The following is a 19,437-nucleotide window of genomic DNA, read 5'->3' as shown; positions in this document are numbered from 1 at the left end:
CAACAGTGCTTTTAATGAATAGAGGAAGGTAATGAACATGGTCCATCTCCCACTAAAGACAGTATAAAGTTTCTACTTATAAAAGCCCTGTTATCCGGCATTTTACTAACTGGAATACTCTTAGTTACGGCCAGCTGGCTGGATGTGGGGAGGCAGGGGGAAGCTCGCACCCTGCGCTGCTGCTGCTGTATATCTGGCTGAAACATCCACCCTGCTCTGCTCTACGCCTGGCTGCAGCCACCCTCTTTCCCCCCTGCTCCGCATCTGGTGGAAAACAGCCAGCCTCAGGTAACCAGACTTTTAGATACCTGGCACCCTCCCCCCACTCCCCATGTGTGCCAGATAATAGGGCTTGTACTGTGCCTCAGTGGCTCAGAATCAAATACCAACTCTCCTTTAACCTTTTCAACTTCTGTTGAAACTGCTGGTTAGTACAATGGGTGGAAGTAATTTTACTTTGTATAGATCCACTAAAAATTGGTTAATAAAATCAGTGCCCGGGGGCATGATTTGGTTTAAACTTATTGGAGTTAGAATGAAATATTAGCTTGAACTGTCACACTAACTATTCACTGGGCGTGTCTATACAAGACGCTAACTGTGCAGTAGCTGAATAATAGTACGCTAGTAGTGTGTCATAGCACCAACAGTGCTGATAAGCTACTGTGCAGTATTATTAGGTCACTTAAAAGGCATTTGTTAGCACTACTGCATAGTAACCACAGTTACTGAACATTTATTTAGTACTTGATTCTACAAGTACTAAATAAATGTATAGAAACCACTGCACACTAGTGTTGTGTGTAACCACATCCACTACGGCATGCTTTAGAGGGAAATAAATTGCCCATGTTTATCTCCTTTCTGTGATCTTATTCTCCTCCTGTGTGTCTGTTTTCTCAAAGCCCTACAGAACCATCTTATTGTGGTTACTTCTCTGCTTTCCATTTCCTTCATGTGTCAGTCTAACTTTTTTTCTACTTGAATACTGTCAGAATTTGCCCTTACCTGCATCTCATACATTCTGTTTCCGCACCCCTGGGTGACTTCTTGTCCCTACTTTTTATCATCTTCCCAAACTGTCTCTTAAGTTGCAATGCTCTCTTAGGCCCAGCACATGCTTATTTAATGGCATGATGCATGCACATGTATATAGCAGGATGTGCAATTTTGTGATCAGATCAGATCCTACTCATTCCATTTCTATTTGTCAGTGCAGGAGAACCCTGGATCACGTTGAAAGCTGGTAGTCTGCAGACTGGCATGAACTGGCACAGTCCTGGGGCATCTCATAGTTGGGCCCAGCCTCAGGATCCAGAGCCCTGTACACCAATGTCAGAAAATTGATGTGCAACCCAGCTGTTTATAAGGTTTTTTTTTTTTTTAAGGTCCCGGCATGCTGTAGGTCCAGGATCCATGATTGTGGTGTCTCCATTCTCTGGCTGTACAGTTTTTAAAAGTTCTTGTGTACAGGAACCCTGGGATCAGGGACCTCTTCCCCAGTCCCAGGGCCCCTGGGCACTGTGGTTTGACACAGTTAAATCTACTGAGTTATAGATAGCCATGGGGCTACACCTCAGGGCTCTCAGCCTGCCAGCATGGAAGAGCTGTCCACCAAGCCCTGTCCTACAGCCACCATCGGGCTATATAGCAAGGCTATCTGCCAGGCATTCAGTTTAAGACATGATGGAAACCAACAACAAAATCAGCTTTTTCTGGTATATTTTTTGGCTGTTTTCCTGTTCTTGTCACGGTATTGCAAACCCTGCCTAGGAGGGTTGCTGTTTATGGCATAATTAACAGTCTAATCACATGTTAAGTGAACAAGTGCCAGCAGATTTACTTGGGCTCTCATCTTGTAACTGAAGTGTTTTCTGTGAGTCACTAAGGCTATATCTGTACAGCAATGCAGTGCCATGCACCTCACCTCAGCTAATGCTGAGTGAACTAAAACCGGAGGCAGTACACTTACAGTAACACAGCATTTCACCTGTGCTAATTAGGTCTCATGAGATGCAGGCAATATTTGTCCGGGCAGCATGCTGTACTTACATTCAGTGCCTGGGATGCCCAAGCTATTTGTGCAAAACAGCATTATGAGTTTCAACGTATCCTAAGCTCCCTTAACTTCCATGGAGGTTGAAGGTTCTTATTGTCTCATAGGTACAAGAGTAAGGAGAGGGAGAGCTAGTTCCAAATGTGTTTCAGAGCTCTCCATTTGTTCGCTTCATCTTACCTCTCTGGCATTGCTTTTACCAGCTCAACCTTTACATTCCTATCTGCCCCCACCCCCCAGCTACTTGCCAAAGTTGGGGAGAGAATGATTTTTTTGTGTTTCCCTGTTTAAAACATATCCTTCTGAAACACTGAATTTACTTCACTTTTAATTCTTTACTTTAAAACTTTTCTTCTCTTATCATAAAACTTCTGTATAACATTTTAATGCCCTGTATGAGTTATGAAAATAAAATGTACTGTATTTTAGTATCTAAAGGAAAGGTTGAAGACATTTTGTTTTTTCAGCGGTATGACTTTGGTTTAAGCTGTCCATATATAACTTCATGCAAGCCAAGCCAAGCAGCAATTGCCTTCCTACTTAAAGATTCCTAAATAAATTTCTTATAGTTGATCATGATCTCCTGTTTTGCTTCTGGAGGCATTTCTTATTGTACTTACTTTTATACGTAATTATTGAATGCAAGCCTCTTTAAGTATGCAACTGTCCAAAACTTTAGTTTATACAGAGTTAAGCTGGCCTGGTACTACTTCATGCTTTATCAGAATTGTGGCTGAACTTAAACACAAAAAATAAAGTACATGTTTCTTTTACAGTGCAGTCAGTACAATCTGCCTTTACAGAGCTGGCTTGGGAATGGTGCAGCTGTAGTAAATAGACTCTAGAAAAAATAAAGGGCTATTCCATTGTTTTCTTGTGTTACAAATTTGATTTCCAACTGTCCTTTCATTGTGTTACTGTATAATAAACAGTAGAGAAATGGGTTTAAAGTAGGTTAGATTATGTCAGAAATATACTATAATAAAGTAATTTTGTCACAGGGATTATCAGCAGCACGGCAGCATAAATGACACTATTCTACAGCTTAGTGAGAGGTGAGGTAAGTGCTACCAATGTCTCACAGCTCCAGCCAGGCAGAATAGGGGCTGGGTTCAGCCTGGGATGGTAGCAGTGGGCAGGTGGGCCTGTTCCCCACCAGCCAGAGAACAGGCATGAGGAGGGAGACCCCACATGCCTGCTTCTGCCATCCTGTGCTGCACCCAACTCCTATGCAGCTTGGCTGGTACAAGACAGGAGCTCCCTTTGCCCTTGGGACAAGGGACTCTGGCAGCAACAATTGGACAATGGGGAATGGAAGGAGAGGGGGATGTATCTCTGTGCATGGAGAAGGATGGGGTGGGCAATGGAATTCTTACATTGTTCAGGACTTAAAAAGTCTCTGGCTGCTGCTTCTGCAGTGTGGCTAGAAAGGTGGTGAAGGGTTAGAGGTAGAAGGGGGTGGCCATGCCACTGCATCCTCTTTGATCTGCCCCCGTTGTTGACTATTGCAATGAAAAATGTCAATTTGAAATCCATGTTGTTTGATAAATATTTGAGCACTCAAAGGTGAAAATTAATCCTTTGGTAGGTGCATCCACATGAGATACTGCAGGGTTTCCTAATTAGCTCCACAGTAAAACATCAACATCTACATGTGTGGTGCTATTAGGACGAAGTAAAGTAATTAATACTACCATAGGATAGTACTGTCAGATACAAGTACTATACTATGGTGGAGTTATTTACTGTGCCACAGTGCACATGTAGACACTGACCGGGTTGGCTGGGGCACAAGGGTGCTTTAGTGCAGGGGCTGCCTGCTGGCTAGCCCCATACTGAAGCACCTTCGTGTCCCAGGCAGCCCTCCTGCAGGACATTGAGCTGGGTCAGAGCAGTCCCAGGCTGGCAGGGTAACCCCTGGAGCACTCTGCCAGCAAGAGGTGCTTCACTTCAGCTCAACATGCTGTGATCCCACGTGATGATGTGGCACCAGGGAGTGCAATATGTTCTGGTGCAAACTGCACCGGAATTTATTTAGGTGCTCTAATTGTATGTGTAGACCCACCCACTATTTGTGAAAATAAAACATTGTTGCAAGTTTTCAGAGAAGTCCATGTATTCCCACACATCAAGCAGACATGCCTGTTTAAAGTATTGAAATGCACAGCAAGTCAATTCTCTAGCTAAAATATTTAAATTTTTTCTCTTGATTTTTGGGACATTGCTTGAACCACCAAGTTAATGTGGTGGTCAGTTTTGGTCTCAGATATTTCCCAGACAACCATAGGCTTGTAAATTGTGAACAGTGTAAGTGGAGGTACTAAAGCTTTTGTAGTGTAGTACATCTTTTGAAAAATTTCTAAATTAGTCTTCAAACAGCTGAAGTTAGGGGGGGAAGCTGTATTGTATAAATTAGATGAGGGTCAGAGTCCTAGTTGTCCCTCTTTGCTTTGAACCAAAAAAAGAGTAAAGAAGTTGAAAATGATGAAAACAACCCCCCTTTTATGGGTATGGTGAGGAGGGGTACAGATATTATTCCTTAGGAATCCCTTGAACTGGAGAGTGTCATGACCGTTGGACAATGGGGCTGTCAGCTAGTAGCACGCTTCAGTTTTGCCATTGAAGGTAGCCGTTCAGCAGCTATAAGTGCAAGTGTTATGGGGCCAAGAAAAGCATACAAGAGGGGAGCCTAATTCTGTAGTGCAGCGATGAGATTTCTCTTCGCTTGTGGGGAGGAGGAGGAGGTGGCCAGCCAGGAAGGATAAGTAAGAACACGTAAGAGTTCCAATTAAATGGCACATGCTGTAACTATCAACTGAGCCTGTTTGGGGATGAATGCATCTACCAGCTTGGTGACACCTACAAGTAGGTGGTGTGAGAAGGTAGTCTAATAGAAATCTAGAAAGGAAAGTGCAAAGAACAGAGAAGTGGGATAATGGTATAGGTCAGGGGTGGCCAACCTGTGTTGTGTGCACCAGATGTGGAAGACAGCAGGTCAAAGAGGACAAGTAGCATGGTGGCAGATAGGAAGTAGAAAGCAGAGCAGTGGTTTGGGAAGGGAACATGGCAGAAAGAGCAGATTGGGCCAGGGAAGGAGAATGTGACACTTGGGAGGAATGCAGAGTTAATTTGCCACCTGACAAAAATGCCCTCCCAGTATAGGCTAACAGTATAGACAGTCTTTATAGTTTGGCTTTTTTCAGGAGACAAGGAAAGTTGGTGAAAGTTAGATTCTGGGATCAATTTTTTTTACAGGTATTTAGGTAACTCATTGCCATGGATTTCAGTGTGGTTCAAACACATACATTATTATTATTTAAAAATCTGTGCCTTCTGTTGCTGATATAATGGCCATCATTATATATATATAATTTTTCTAACTCTTGTGAACAGTGTATTTGTCTCTAAGGCAGTATTTCACTGTTTTTAGTTTTGGGATGCCTTTTTGTGGGGGTTGGGAGGGGCAGTTTTTACAAAGAGGAATGTTTGCTCTCACAGCCTTAATCTCTCTAGGTTGAGTCAATGCTGAGTTGTTACCTCTGAACTAGTAATTGATGTGCTGGTTGTTATACTGCCAGGAGGACCTGTCTGCATATGTTCTGAGAACACCTCTGTGCAAGAACTGATATGTATGCCACAACTGAAAGAAGTTACACTATGAATAGCCTCAGACCTTTATTACTGATTTCTCTCCTGAACAATATGCTGGTCGGGAAGGTCCTGAAATCTGATCAATATCAATTGTAAGAGATACCAGAAATGTTTGTATCAACAGCTTAATGAATGTGGAAGTCAAGTGCACCAAAGTGCAAAGTAAATTTTCCCAGCCCTGTCTCATCTCCCCTCTATCTACTCCTCACTCTTATGTTAGCCAATCCCTTCCTTGCAAGGAATTTTTCAACAATTTGTTGCTTGATACTCTGCTGTTGTCTTGCTTTGTACAGTGTGATCCTAACAATCTTAATCCATCCAGGGGATATGCTAAAAGAATGAGTGAGCGAGCAAGTGAGTGAAATAGAGAGACTGCTAAAAGATTGGAGGGGGAGAGAGAGAGAGAGAGAGATGGAGAGAGTCCATGTGAACAAGATCGTGAAGGGAAGAGAAGAACACAGAGGTAAAGACTGGAGCAGAGTGCATGGGTCTGGTCAGAGATGGGAAGGTGGTCTATGACTTAAAAACAAGTGGAAGTACCAATAAAATATACTAAACAAATGACAAGAAGGCCCAAGTTGTAAGGTGCAGATAGCATGCTTTAATTCAAAGGAACAATGCTACTTCAAGGAGGTTAAACAAATACAGCTAACAATAATATGTATTACTACAGTAGAGAACTACATTAAATTGAAGTGTCAGGTTGTATGTGGTGTTGACAACAGTTTTTTAGGATTTTTTCTAAAACTGTGGTTCATTGCTTAGTTACCCAGAAATGACTACGTAATAGAGTTCTAATACTACCACACAAACTCACAATCACTGCACCCTGGGAACCTCCAAGAATTGGTACTGCTGCTGCATTTGAGTACCTGAACAACTGTGATGAGGGGATGGCCAGGTGGTGTTACTTTTTAAAGCTATTCAGGCAGTCAGTATGCCAGAAACAGTACACAAACAGTAAGTGAACAAAGTGCTGGCCGCTTGCACTTTGCCCAAAAAAAATTAAGTCAGTCGCAGAAATAAATGTTTGTGAGACATTAATCAGTTCCAATGTAAAACATTGAAGTGCTGCTTACAGGAGGGTATTTGTAAACATCACCAATGTCTTACATTTCTGATTCAACATAAATAGTTGTGCAGGTATAACATACCGTGCACAGTATCCTCTCTTAGGTGTAGGTAGTCTTCAACAGGGAGCCTCTCTACCTGTTGAGGCATTCTTAGACATCAACAATGAGTTGAGGCACAAAATTTAGTTAAATGTTGAGCAGGGTATTCATTTCGACAGAAACGTTCGCCTACCAACTGTTAGTTCCAAAAGTTACATTTTAAAATGTCACAAAATAAATGGTACAAAACTCCATAACCGTTAACTTCGGCTATATACAGTATGTACATGTCAATGAAAAAATGTTTAAAATTCATAAGTCAATAATGACTATAAGTCATAATGTATATCTTTGGACTTTGTCTCATTCAGGTAGGTACAAAAATATTTTTTTTATATTTACAGTTCAGATATTTCAGTCCATATGAATCACTTGTAAAAAGTCAAGTGTAAATAAAACAGATCAAGCTCTCTAAATTGATCGAATGTTAATATTCACAGTGGCAGAGTCAGAACCAAATTCATTTCCTAAATTTAGTGTATAAAGTCCACCATCATTCTTTTGGACATCCATAATTATAAGTGTGGTTAGATCTTCACTGGTTTCAACGTGGAATCTGCCTTGCTCGTCCTGACTAGAAATTTTTCTTCCTTTGCAGTACCATGTTACCTCAGGAGCAGGTTCACCCGAAAAGGCACAGGATACAGTAAGAACTTTCCCTTCATCAATGCTGATATCAGCTGGAAGAGCTTCAATTTTGGGTGGTACTCCTTTACAGAAACGGGGAAAAAATCAAGTTAGTTATTTTCATTAAGAATTATCTCCCTGCGGTGGAATTATTCTAAGTATGACTCCAGGATAGTTGATATACTAGCTCTACTGGTAATTGTATTGCTCACCTCTCAAACCTGATTTAAGCATTTTACTAGTTGAATTCTCCAGTTGTGTCAAACTAGATTTCCCCATAATACTGCTGGAGCTCATTTCTACAAAGGATTCTTTCATGGAGGACATGCTTTTGGCAGACATGCTTGCAAATTTCATTTCAGTCATGCTGCTACTGCCGCTACTGCTGAAACTGCTGAATGAAGCCTCTTGTTTAGAAGCAGACATGTGTAATGCCTGAGAAGAGAAACTTTCCTGCATGCTTGCATCACCACTTGTCCTCAATACTACCTCTTTTGGAGGTTCTTCAATTAGCGCTGTGGAGCATAGCAAAACATAGAAGTAAAAATCAATGACATCCCATAAAGTGGTGAAGTCATGTGATCCTACATGTTGACTTTACAAAAAAAGGGAAGACAAAACTTGTGGTTTAAAGGAAAACTGCAGTGAATCATAAAAATGTTTTTTTATAAACTTCATCAAGTGTGGCCAAATAACACCTTATATATGAAATGATTCATTATTTAGCCTGTGCACATATAAAAATCAGAGATGAGCTTCTGCTGCCTTGTAGTTCTAATGTGTTCATTTTGTTTTGACATCAGTTTTTCACTTTAAGTAGGGGAAGAAATGCAAAAATGTACCTAAAAAAATGGCAGTATAATGAGTGGTGGGTGTCTGAGACATCAGACCCAGGCACCTGCTTGCAGGAAGTACATAAATGGCAGCTGACACCCACTGCTGACCCAGCAGTTGCAGACAACATAGCCACAGCTGCTGGTGCCCAGGGCACAGAGCTTGACTGTTATGTCTCACTAAAAATTGCTGGGGAATCTCACCCTATTCTCTCAGTCAGTAGTTGCATCTTTTGTTTTCCTTTGTAGGTAAGTATTAGCAGACAGCATTTCCTGTTACAGTTATTGCTAGAATTGAAGCCCAAGCAATTATGTGATTGTCCCATTCATATCTGTAGAAATCTTGAAACAGTTTAATTTATTTAATTTTTTTGGCATTTTCTAATTTACATATTTTGGTTAAGTGAATTGTTCCATAGTCTTCGAAAGCAGTAATAACTGCTAATATGCAGCTTTCCTTTAAACCTAAGCGCATACATTCAGTACATCGTGAGCAAAACAGTAACCCCTTGATGCTAGGAATCAAGATCATAGTCTGGAACTGTCAACAACTGAACTTAATTCAAGTGCTAATAATTGATTGTCACATTTTAATTGCAGTTAAATATTCTTTTTCTTTTGAGCTACTTTCATAGTTATTTAAACAATGATAAGTAGCACTAAGGGGTTAATGGCAATATTACTGCAGAGAAAATGTTCATAGCTTTTTGTTAGCACTCGTAGTAGGAAACTGCCCATTCTGAAATAAGTGTGTGATTTTTTTTTTTAACGCCATTTATTTCTTAATGTATAAAATAATTGCACTTTGTACAAGCAAAATAGAAACTTATTAAAATGCACAAATCAAGATCATCACTGTTTTCAGTCACTTCTCATTCTGCTGGACATATCATGGCAGGATATTCTAGTAATTCAAAACACTAAGATTCAAAAAGCTAACTTACGGAGTACAGACAGGGATGCTGTAGCAGAGCATTGACCATAGTAATTTTTAGCTTTGACTGTGTATTTTCCGCTGTCAGTCACTGAAGCATTTCGAATCTCAAGAGAATATATGTTCTTAGAGCGATTTACTCTGATATGGGATGAAATAGCAATCTGGGGAGAAAAAGCAGTTAATCAGAGTCAAATTTAAGAATCATTACTGCAAATTTAAAGCCAATATATGAGTAATTACTTACTGGTTGGTTATCCTTAAACCACTCAATTTCAGGAGCAGGATCTCCGGAGACTTCACAAGTAAGTAATACATCTTGTCCTTCATTGACATTTTGAGATTTGGGCTGTGTTATAAAGGCTGGTTCATTTGAATGCTCTTTAGAAAAGGACAGATCAAATTGGCATTTAATGATGCCTTGGTTTGTTCTACCTTCACAGGTAAGTATCCCTTCATCTTTATGACTAGCTTTTTTGATGGTTAGAGTATGATCACTTCCAGATACACCATATCTATACTCTTCAGAATTTGTTAGCTCCATTCCATTCAATACCCATTTTACTTCTGATGCACCAGCAATGTTGGCTTTCAGAGTAAGTTTCTGACCTTCAGATACAGTCATTTTAGTGGAAGAAACTTTAATTTCTGCCTGTGATCGTTTGACATCTTCAGAAACTAGTGACTTCTTAATGATTTCTTCTTGGATTTCTGCTTTTTCTTGAGTCATGACTGCTGATTTCTTCTGGGTAGAAATTTTAAGTGCCTCAGCCTCAGCCCCCTGCTGAACTGATTTATAAGTTTCAGTTATGCTTGACACTTGGGAATGGATGCTTTTAAAAACTTGGCCAACAAATTGAAAGTTAGTTTTTGAGATACCACCTTCTCCAGTGATTTCACAGGTGTATTCTCCTTTATCAGATTCAGTAAGATTATGAATTTTGAGCTCATAGGTGCCATCGGCTGCATAATGAAATTTGAAATGGCCGTCTTCTTTCAGTTTCTTGCCATCTTTATACCAGGCTATTTCTTTGACACTTAAAAGACTGCTTTCAGCAGCACAGGAGAACTTTACTTTATCTCCAAAAGCTTCCACCCTCAGCTGTTGAGTTATCTTGGGAGGAGCAGCAGTTGGTAATTGTACTTTCTCTGCAGGTGTGGGCCTGTCTCCTGCTGTTGATTTAGATTTTGGGTGAGCAATGGCTGGTTCAGGGGATTTCACCCGTTTAGGTGATTTAACTGGCTCTGGAGATTTGACACGAGGCTCTGGAGATTTGACTCTTGGGAGTGATGCAATTGCTTTTTCAGGAACTCTTGCCTTTTGTATGGTCAAGGTAAAGGGTGCTTCCTGTCTTCCTTCAGAGTTCTCTACCACCACAGTGTAGCTTCCTTCATCTGATATCTGAACAGAAGAAATCTCAAAAGTAGATTTGTACTGTGTTCGTGTGACTTGGAAACGTCTGGAAGAAACAATGGCTTGACCTGCACGTATCCATGTTACTGTTGGTGTTGGTTCACCATCAACGTCACAAGAAAATCTTGCAGTCTCCCCTTCAGAGACAGTGACTGACCGTGGTTTTGTTAAGATGGTTGCTGGCAGAGTGCTCTTAAATGACTTGTGTACAGCCCTTTCCTCTAATGATTTTTCTTCAGCTGCAGTGATTTTCCTTTCAGCAGAAGCATGATGTTCATATGATGAAAGGGATTCCCTTGTCTCTGTCAGTTCTGATTTGACCTCTCTTATGGAAGAAGTAGCCTCTATTGCAGATGCTTTCTTAAATGAGGAAATTGCATAAGCCTCTGTCTTTGTCAAGTCAGGTATAATGGATCTTGGTACTTCCTCATCTCTGCGCTGGGAAGAGTAGGTAGTATAATCTCCTCCAGTAACATCTAATGTTGCATAGTCAGAGCATTCTCCTTTGTAGTTTGTGCACACAACACGGTATGTTCCACTATCATCAATATGGCAGTCAAGAATCTCTAAAGTTAATACACCACTGGTATTAGTGAAATGTATCTTACTGCTTTCTTGGATTTCAATACTGTTATGGTACCATTTTACTTCTGCTGTTGGTTTTGACTGGACATTCAGAATGAATCTGGTATTATGACCACATGGCACACGGTGTGAGCGCATTCTCAGAGTGATGCGAGGGGCATGGTCAAGGGTGAATGGCTGCTGAGTCAGAACTTCATATTTCCTTTCCATTGTTTTCTGAGTTTTCAAAGCAGCTTTCATAGACTCATACCTCGAGAAGATGTCAAATCTTGCTGTTCTCTCAAATCGGGAGAGTGACCTTTCACTAGAAACTGGACTTGGTGAGCGTGGCCGAGTTCTTTCTGGTGTAGGGGACCTCCTCTCAGTTTCTTCTGGAGGTCGTGAGCGAGGACGAATCAATTCAGATACTGGACGCATTAATTCAATGTAAGTTGGGGAAAGAGATCTTCTTCTTCTTAGTAGTCGTGAGGGAGGTGAAAATTCTCTGTGAACATGTTGGACCATTTCTATTTCTTCTTCTTCCTCTGATGTAATCTCAGTTATTTCTCTCTCTCTCCTTCTCCTCATTCTATGCTTCTCCTCCTCTGCCATGAACTCAAGTTCACTCTTGTATTCAGAGAGTCGTTGAGTTGTAGTAACTGGCCGAAGTAATTCTTCATCCTCTTTCTCATCCATTATTCTCTGTCTTTGTTTTGGTGGCCTATAAACAGCTCTGTCATGACGCTGACGGAGCTCTGCGTAACTTGCACTAGTTTCAGCTTTCGATGGAATGTGATAGGTTGAATATCTCAGCTGTCTTTCTTTGTCTTCCTCTGTCTTGGCTTCTGCCCCTGCTGAAGAGTATCGAAGAGCAGACAGCTCAAAGCGTGGAGGGCTTCTGCTTGGTGGTGAGGCAGAAAAGCCTAATTCAAGTTCCTCTTCAAGACGCAGTCTTTCCTCTTCAGTTCTCTTCATAGCTAAATAGTCATCAATAGGCAAGAGTAATTCCTCATCTGTCAGGTCACTGAGTGATCGCCTTCTTGGTCTGTAATAAAATTCATAATCAGGAGATGGTGTGCGCCGACGTGCTGGTCTCACAATTTCAAGGTCATCTTGTGAAAGCTTTGGTATGCGCCATTTAGGTTTATACTGATCAGAAATACGTGGCAGTGGCATCACATAGAATTGTTCCCATCTGGAAAGGCGAATGCGCTTTTGTCGTTTCTGAACAATTCTATCAAGTTTTCCTGGCATTTCATACTGGTCTCGCAGCTTCTTATACCACTTCATGTCTGACAAAGGTACAAATTGTTTAATGTTCTGATCTTCCTCAACAGCAATGCGTGCATGCCTGCGAGGCTCTGGGATCTCATAAGGCATACGGAGTTGCCTCTCTTCCTTCCTTTCTTCTTTTCTAATTTCGTATTCACCTTTGACAGTCTTAGTGCTCACAGCTGGCTTATACAGGATGGCAGCCTCTCTTAAAGCTTCCTGTGCAGCTTGGGTTAATGGAACTGCCTCAACCCCAGAAAGGATTTCTGCCATTCGTAATGTCTTGTCAATTTGTTTTTGTACATGTTTTTGTCGATCTTCTTCAGTCTTGTATTCACGCTTGACATATCTCAAGCGTTCTACTTTCAGGTAAGCCTGACAACTTGTAGATCCAGCAGCATTTGTAGCAGTAACTCTATAATATCCACTGTCTTCTGGTAAAGTATCTCTGATGTGCAAAGCGTAGTAATCCAAGCCTTCATGAACAATCTCAATATTGGGACCAAATGACAGAGGTTGACCATCTTTTTCCCATTTTAATGTTGGCTTGGGCATACCAGATACTCTTATCTCAAAAGAGATGCTTTGGCCTTCTTGGCACTCTGCATTTGCCAGTAATCTTTTAAACATTGGTCTTAATGTAGTGTCTCCAGGAGGCGGGTGTGGAATTACAGTCAGCTTTGCTTTGCAGCTGTCTTCACCATATTTGTTGCGTGCCAAAATACTATATTCAGCATCATCTTCCTCAGTGACGTTACGGATGGTAAGCTGATAAAGACCCTTGTCGGTCTCAAAAGTGTACTTCAGATCATCATCACCTGGTTTAATTTTCTGCCCTGATTTGAACCATGTTACGCGTGGTTCTGGGTGGACTGTTATGGTTACTCCAAACCTGACATTTTCACCAATATAGGCAGTGCGATTATACAGAGGCAGGGTAAACTCTGGTGGCCTCTCTAATAGCCTCATAGTATCAACTCGGCGTTTCACTTTCTTAATGGTTCTGCATCTGTAATACTCAGAAACATCTCTCACACCTTTAACAAATAGCTGCGCATAAGAGCTGTCTTCACCGTAGTCATTTACTACCTTGCATCTATAGATACCATCATCTGATTTAGCAATGTCTTTGATGTACATGGTTGCTACTCCTTCATGGTAGCTAATTTCATATTTTTCACTGCTCTCAAGCTGTCTGATACCAAAGTGCCAGGTTACTTGTGTGGATTGATCATAGTTTTCAATCCTGCACACATATTTGACATGTCCTCCTTCTTCTCCAACAGCATGCATTATCTGCCCAGAAATAGGGCCAATTTCAATTGGTGCAACTTTAACTTTAGCAACTGTAACCCCTCTCTGTGATCTGATTGCGCCACCACAGGAAATGCGGGCTACTGACACAACTGTATTCCATTCTTTCTTCACTAGAGTTTGATAGTAACGCCTGTGTCTCAGTGTCCTGATGACTTTAGTGCTGACTTTTTCCGTCCTCTGTTTCAGCCATGCATGATCAAGTGCTTCAGCAGCAGTCATACGGACTTTTCTTTCTTTTACTAGTAGGCGATCAATGAAGTCCATGGCTTCGATGCTTATATCTCTGAATGCTTCATCATCAAAGTTGTATTCAGCATTAATGATATTCTCAATGATCTGTTGGTTTGTTTCAGCAATGAAAGGATTAATACCACTTAGAAGTATATAAACTAGGGCACCAACTGACCACATGTCAGTAGCTGTGCTGACCAAATCATGCTGATGTACTTCAGGACCATAATATTCAGGAGAAGTAAACTGGAGTCTAAAGTTGTCTCCAGGCTTCAGTTGTCTGGCCTGACCAAACTCAATAATTTTAATTATAGAGCTTCTTCTTGTGAAGTAAATGATATTTTCTGGCCTAATATCGAAGTGTCCAATGCTGTGATGGTGTAAGAACTCTAGTGCGCTACAGACCTGGCGTATATAACTTACTATTTCTCTTTCATTAAGTTCAAATGAAGCTGTGCTGATTCTTTCAAAGATATCAACTCCAGATACAAACTCAAAGATCATAACTAATTCTTCCAGGCTTTCAAATGATTCATGAAGATACAAGATATTTCTGTGCCTTGCGATATTTAGGATGGAAATTTCTTTTTTTACTAAAACTTGATCAGCACCCTTTACTTTGACAAACTTGGACAAATAGGTCTTTTTGGAAACTGCCTCAACACAGCGGTGGACAATTCCAAACTGTCCACGTCCAAGCTCTTCAGCAATCATATATTTATCATAGAGTTCCTTTGTGGAAGTGTGAGATGCCTTAACTGTGGTGACTTCTCTGGTTTCATCAACTTCTTCATCATAGTTCAACTTTCTAGTCTTATCTTCTTTTGTTATAATTGGTTCTGTAGGCTCAGAAGGCTGACTTTGCCCAAACTTATTTTCTGCAATTACACGGAACTGATAGCTTGTCTTGCCAAACAGATTTACCACAGTGTATCTTGTATCTCGAGCTTGGGCAACACGAATCCATCTCTCTGCTGTAGTAGCACGTTTTTCAATGGTGTAATTTGTGACTCTGCTTCCACCATCAGTAGCTGGAGCATTCCAGGTTAAGTTGAGTGAATCTCTTGAAATGTCAGTTACTTTCAGACCCCTTGGTGGATCAGGTACATCAGCCACATCTAATTCAACTGTTTTTTGATCAATTCCAAATCTATTTTTAGCACAAACAACATAGAAACCTGCATCTTTTCTGTCAACACCGTTGGGGAAAACAAGGGAGGTGAATGATCTTGTAACAATAACTTGGTAGTGTCCGTTAGTATCAATGAGATCTTGTCCTTTTTGCCATGTAATCACGGGATCAGGTTTGCCACTGAATGGAATCTTGATGCTGACCACTTCACCTCGGAGAGCGTGAACAGCTCCCATGCCTTCAAGATTTTTAGGCAGGTGAATCATAGCAGGAACTGAAGAAAGAGAGAAAGAAGAATTACTAGTAAATATAACACTTTAAATAAAACTAGCAATGCGGCAAGATTCTTCTAAATTTTTTAATTTTGAAGAAGAACTTGTTTTAAGAATCAAAAGATTTTATTTACCTTCAACATCCAGAGAAGCAGTGCCAGACACAGATCCTCCCTGGTTGGTAACTCTAACTTGATACACAGTGGCATCCTCATCTGTTACATTTGTAATGACCAGTTGGTGATATCCACCCTTAAATTCTTGGATCTTGACCTTTTCACCATCTGGCAAGATCTCTTTACCCTGTTTGAACCATTTTACAATAGGCTTAGGATGACCAGTGACTTTGCAAACAAATGTGGCAGTGCCTCTAAATTTCACATTCAAGTTCCTTAGTTCATCCTTGAAATGTGGTGCTTGAATTGGCACATCAGATTTTGGAATGACTGGTTGTGATACTTCACTCCATTCACTTTCACCACCTAGATTTTCACATTTTACACGGAATTCATATTCAAGCCCTTCAATAAGATCTTTCACTGAATAGACTGTTTCATGAATTTCCTCTGTTGTTACTGAAATCCATTTGTTTTGTTTCTTTTCACGTTTCTCAAGGTAGTAATTACGAATCTTTGCACCTCCATCACTAGCAGGTGGCTTCCACGAAACAACACAAGAGTCTTTAGTTACAGCAGCTACTACTGGCTGACTAGGTTGTCCTGGTTTTTCTGTAAAGAATAACAAGATTCAACATATGAAATAAACTTGGCTTAGCAATTTGCAGATATATGGAAATACAGATTTGGATGCACACTTACCAAATGGAGGCTTCATCACAATAACTTCAGAGACCTCCAGAGCTTCACTAATGCCATAAGTATTCTGAGCAGACACACGGAAATAATAGCCTGCATTTTCAGTCAAGTTAATAATTCTGCAGGTTGTGCCTGCAATGCTTGAAGATACCAGCTGCCACTCTGTGCCTTCCTTGGCTTCACGTTTCTCTACAATATAGTTTGTAATCAAAGCACCTCCATCATCCTTAGGTAGCTTCCAGCTGATTACTACAGAGTTTTTCAATAGGGACTCTACAACAATTGGCCCTGATGGCTTATCTGGTTTATCTATAAAAAGAAAACGTAGCATTTAATTCTCTGCCAATATATATATATTAGGAAATACCATTCCATAGAACTTTTGAAAATAAAATGAATACCTTGAATTTCCACATTAAGTACAGTGTCAACTGTTCCAAATATGTTGCTGAGTTGCACTTTGTACTTCCCAGCGTGATTCTTGTGCTGGACATTCTTAATGGCAAGATGAGTATAATGCTCCGTGTTCTCAATAGTAACATTTTCTGAGTCTCTCAAAGGCTTCTTGTCATAGAACCAAGTGATAGCTGGCACTGGACGACCAATGTATACAACATGGAGGCGAAGGGTGCCACCCACACCTGCGTAATATTTCTCTTTCAGTGGGAAGCCAGGATGGAACTGAGGAGTTGCCTGTAAGAGCAGCTTGCCACTAGTTTCAATTTCCCCAACGTCATTGGTAGCAATGCAAGTGTAGACACCTTCATCTTCTTGTTCTTCTGTTATTACTGTCAGTGTGTGGTTGCGTCCATCAGATGACATTTTGTATTTTCGGCTTTGTACCAGTTCTTTGCCAAAGCGATACCATTTAATATCAGGAAGAGGTCTCCCAACTATCTGACATGTTAGCTGAGCTGCTTCACCCAGTTTAGCTGTAACATCTTTTATTTCTTTTCTTATGCCTGGTGCTTCTCCAGCTGTAACAAAAATAGGATAAAGGTAAGGAAAAATGTTGTTAAATAGATGTCCATGACTAGTTTATTTGTGTGCATCCCTTCATTTATATCTGTGACCAGTTTACAGTTATATTTAAACTTGCAGGACTGGACTTTAAGACCACCCAGCCAATGTATGATGTGCACTGGCAGAGTAATTTTACCATAACTTAAAGCACAGACAATATGAATATGTTTAAACTTACATGTCAGTTTAGTCTTTACTGTCATAGCAGTTCTTCGAGGTCTGCTGAGTCCAGTTTCATTTTCTGCAAAAACTCTGAATTCATATTCTGTAGCTTCCAGTAAACCTCCCATTGTAAACTGTCTGTCTTTGATCCGTTCTTTATTGCATTTTTTCCAGGAACTCTCTCCAGACTGACGATACTCAATCCAGTATCCAAGGATCTCTCTACCACCATCACATTCAGGCCGTTCCCACTCTAAAGTAATGCTGTCCTTAGATATAGAAGTAATTTCAATTTCTCCAGGTTGGCTTGGTTTGTCTGTAAAATACAGAGTATTTATAAAAGTTAAACTTATTTTTTTCAAGAGCTTTGCTAAATTTCTCTCAAAATGTCACTTATTTCAAACAGTTTCTTACCAAAGGGATCCTTGCACACAACTGGTTCAGAAGCAGGACTTGCTTCACTCTCACCAATGTCATTTTGGGCAATGATACGGAATTGATATTCAGCATCTGGAACAAGACCTGTGACAGTGTACATTGTAGTTGTGATCTGCGTCTTGTTGTGCCTGACCCATTTCTCTGTAGATGTCTCCCTACGTTCAATGTAATAGCCAGTTACACGAGAACCTCCATCATCCTTAGGTCTGGACCAGGACAAGTTAATGGAACTCTTTGTAACATCAAGCACCTCTGGTGGATGGCTTGGTGGCTCTGGAGGATCTGTTAAAATAACATAACAATAACCATGTATTTTTAAAGCTTTGTACATTTGTGTGTCTTTTTTGTATATATGCTGTTATATTTACAAATGTAAGACTTGATAAATGGAACAGGGATTTTAGTTAGAAAATCTCAAAATGTAGACTTACTCAGAGGTGTCTTTGGTACAGCTGGTTCTTCAGATTTCAGGGACTTGCTAATTCCAAACTGGTTTTCAGCAGAAACTCGGAAGTGATACTCCACATTTTCTTTGAGACCTTTCACTATTAATGATGTTCCTCTCACTCTAGAATCAATAGTGTACCAGGCAGTCTTAGGTACTTCTCGCCTTTCAACAATGTAACCCAGAACATCTGCACCACCATCATCAGTGGGAGGTCTCCAGCTTACTCTGACAGAGCGTGATTGTATGTCATCATATTCAAGTGGTCCTTCTGGTGGATTTGGAATGCCAATCACTCTGACTTTGATATACACAGCTTTCTTGCCACACTTATTTTCAAGTGCCAAGTCATAGGTCCCAGAATCTTCTCTTTCTGCATCTTTGATTACCAGTTCAGTTTGAGTATCTGAAGTTGCAATCATGGCTCTCTTGCTGATGTCTTGGCCTTCTTTTGTCCATTTGCATATTGGGATGGGCTTGCCCTTAATTGGTACTGTAAGCCTGACAACACCACCTTGCCTCACAAACAGGCCTTCTCGGTATTTTTCATCAAGTTCATAATCAGGATATTCTGAAAAGTAAACCAACATGTTATGCTATGTCTATTTTACAGATACTTTGCTGTACCTTTTTTGAAGTAAAAAAAAAAAAAAAAGTTTTAACAAAATTTTCAGCAGGAAATAATAGCCAGAATATCTTACCAAGCATTTCTGTTACTTTGACTGTTCTTGGCACTTCAGCAGGTTCCCCAGGCCCACCAGCATTACAAGCCATGACGCGGAATCTATATTCCGCACCTTGCGGTAGATGTGTCAAGGTGTATTCACGTATCTTTGTTGGAGTGGTATTACATTTGGTCCACTCAAATTGATCAACCTTCTGCATTTCAATTAAATAGCCAGTGACTTTAGAACCTCCTTCATCTTCTGGTGCACTCCAGGCCAGGGAGACTGATGTTCTTGTAGTATCAGTAACTCTTGGATTCTGAGGTTTACCTGGGGGAGCTGGAATACAAGATCAGATAGCAGGTAAATATATTTTAAAATCATTCTGTGTTGGATATTTAAAAAGGGAAACAA

The 19,437-nt window shown here is 40.5% G+C and overlaps 1 protein-coding gene across 1 annotated transcript in view; it reads right to left on the bottom strand.

Annotated features, from left to right (window-relative positions):
- Window positions 1-6,288: 6,288 nt before the first annotated feature.
- TTN (titin) overlaps window positions 6,289-19,437 on the bottom strand; it is a 273,859-nt gene continuing 260,710 nt past the window's right edge. The window contains exons 312-322 of the mRNA XM_019553528.1: window positions 19,060-19,362; window positions 18,345-18,929; window positions 17,890-18,195; window positions 17,492-17,791; window positions 16,692-17,267; window positions 16,294-16,599; window positions 15,610-16,203; window positions 9,521-15,477; window positions 9,284-9,437; window positions 7,719-8,021; window positions 6,289-7,589 (exon numbers count right to left, since the gene is read on the bottom strand). Coding sequence (XP_019409073.1) covers window positions 7,291-7,589; window positions 7,719-8,021; window positions 9,284-9,437; window positions 9,521-15,477; window positions 15,610-16,203; window positions 16,294-16,599; window positions 16,692-17,267; window positions 17,492-17,791; window positions 17,890-18,195; window positions 18,345-18,929; window positions 19,060-19,362 — 9,683 coding nt within the window. The 3' untranslated portion in view covers window positions 6,289-7,290. The remainder of the gene's footprint in view (window positions 7,590-7,718; window positions 8,022-9,283; window positions 9,438-9,520; window positions 15,478-15,609; window positions 16,204-16,293; window positions 16,600-16,691; window positions 17,268-17,491; window positions 17,792-17,889; window positions 18,196-18,344; window positions 18,930-19,059; window positions 19,363-19,437) is intronic.

Source organism: Crocodylus porosus, unplaced genomic scaffold (assembly GCF_001723895.1).
Source record: "Crocodylus porosus isolate Cpor-Errol unplaced genomic scaffold, CroPor_comp1, whole genome shotgun sequence".
In the NCBI taxonomy this organism is placed as follows: domain Eukaryota; kingdom Metazoa; phylum Chordata; order Crocodylia; family Crocodylidae; genus Crocodylus; species Crocodylus porosus.
This window is presented reverse-complemented; position numbering and strand designations above follow the sequence as displayed.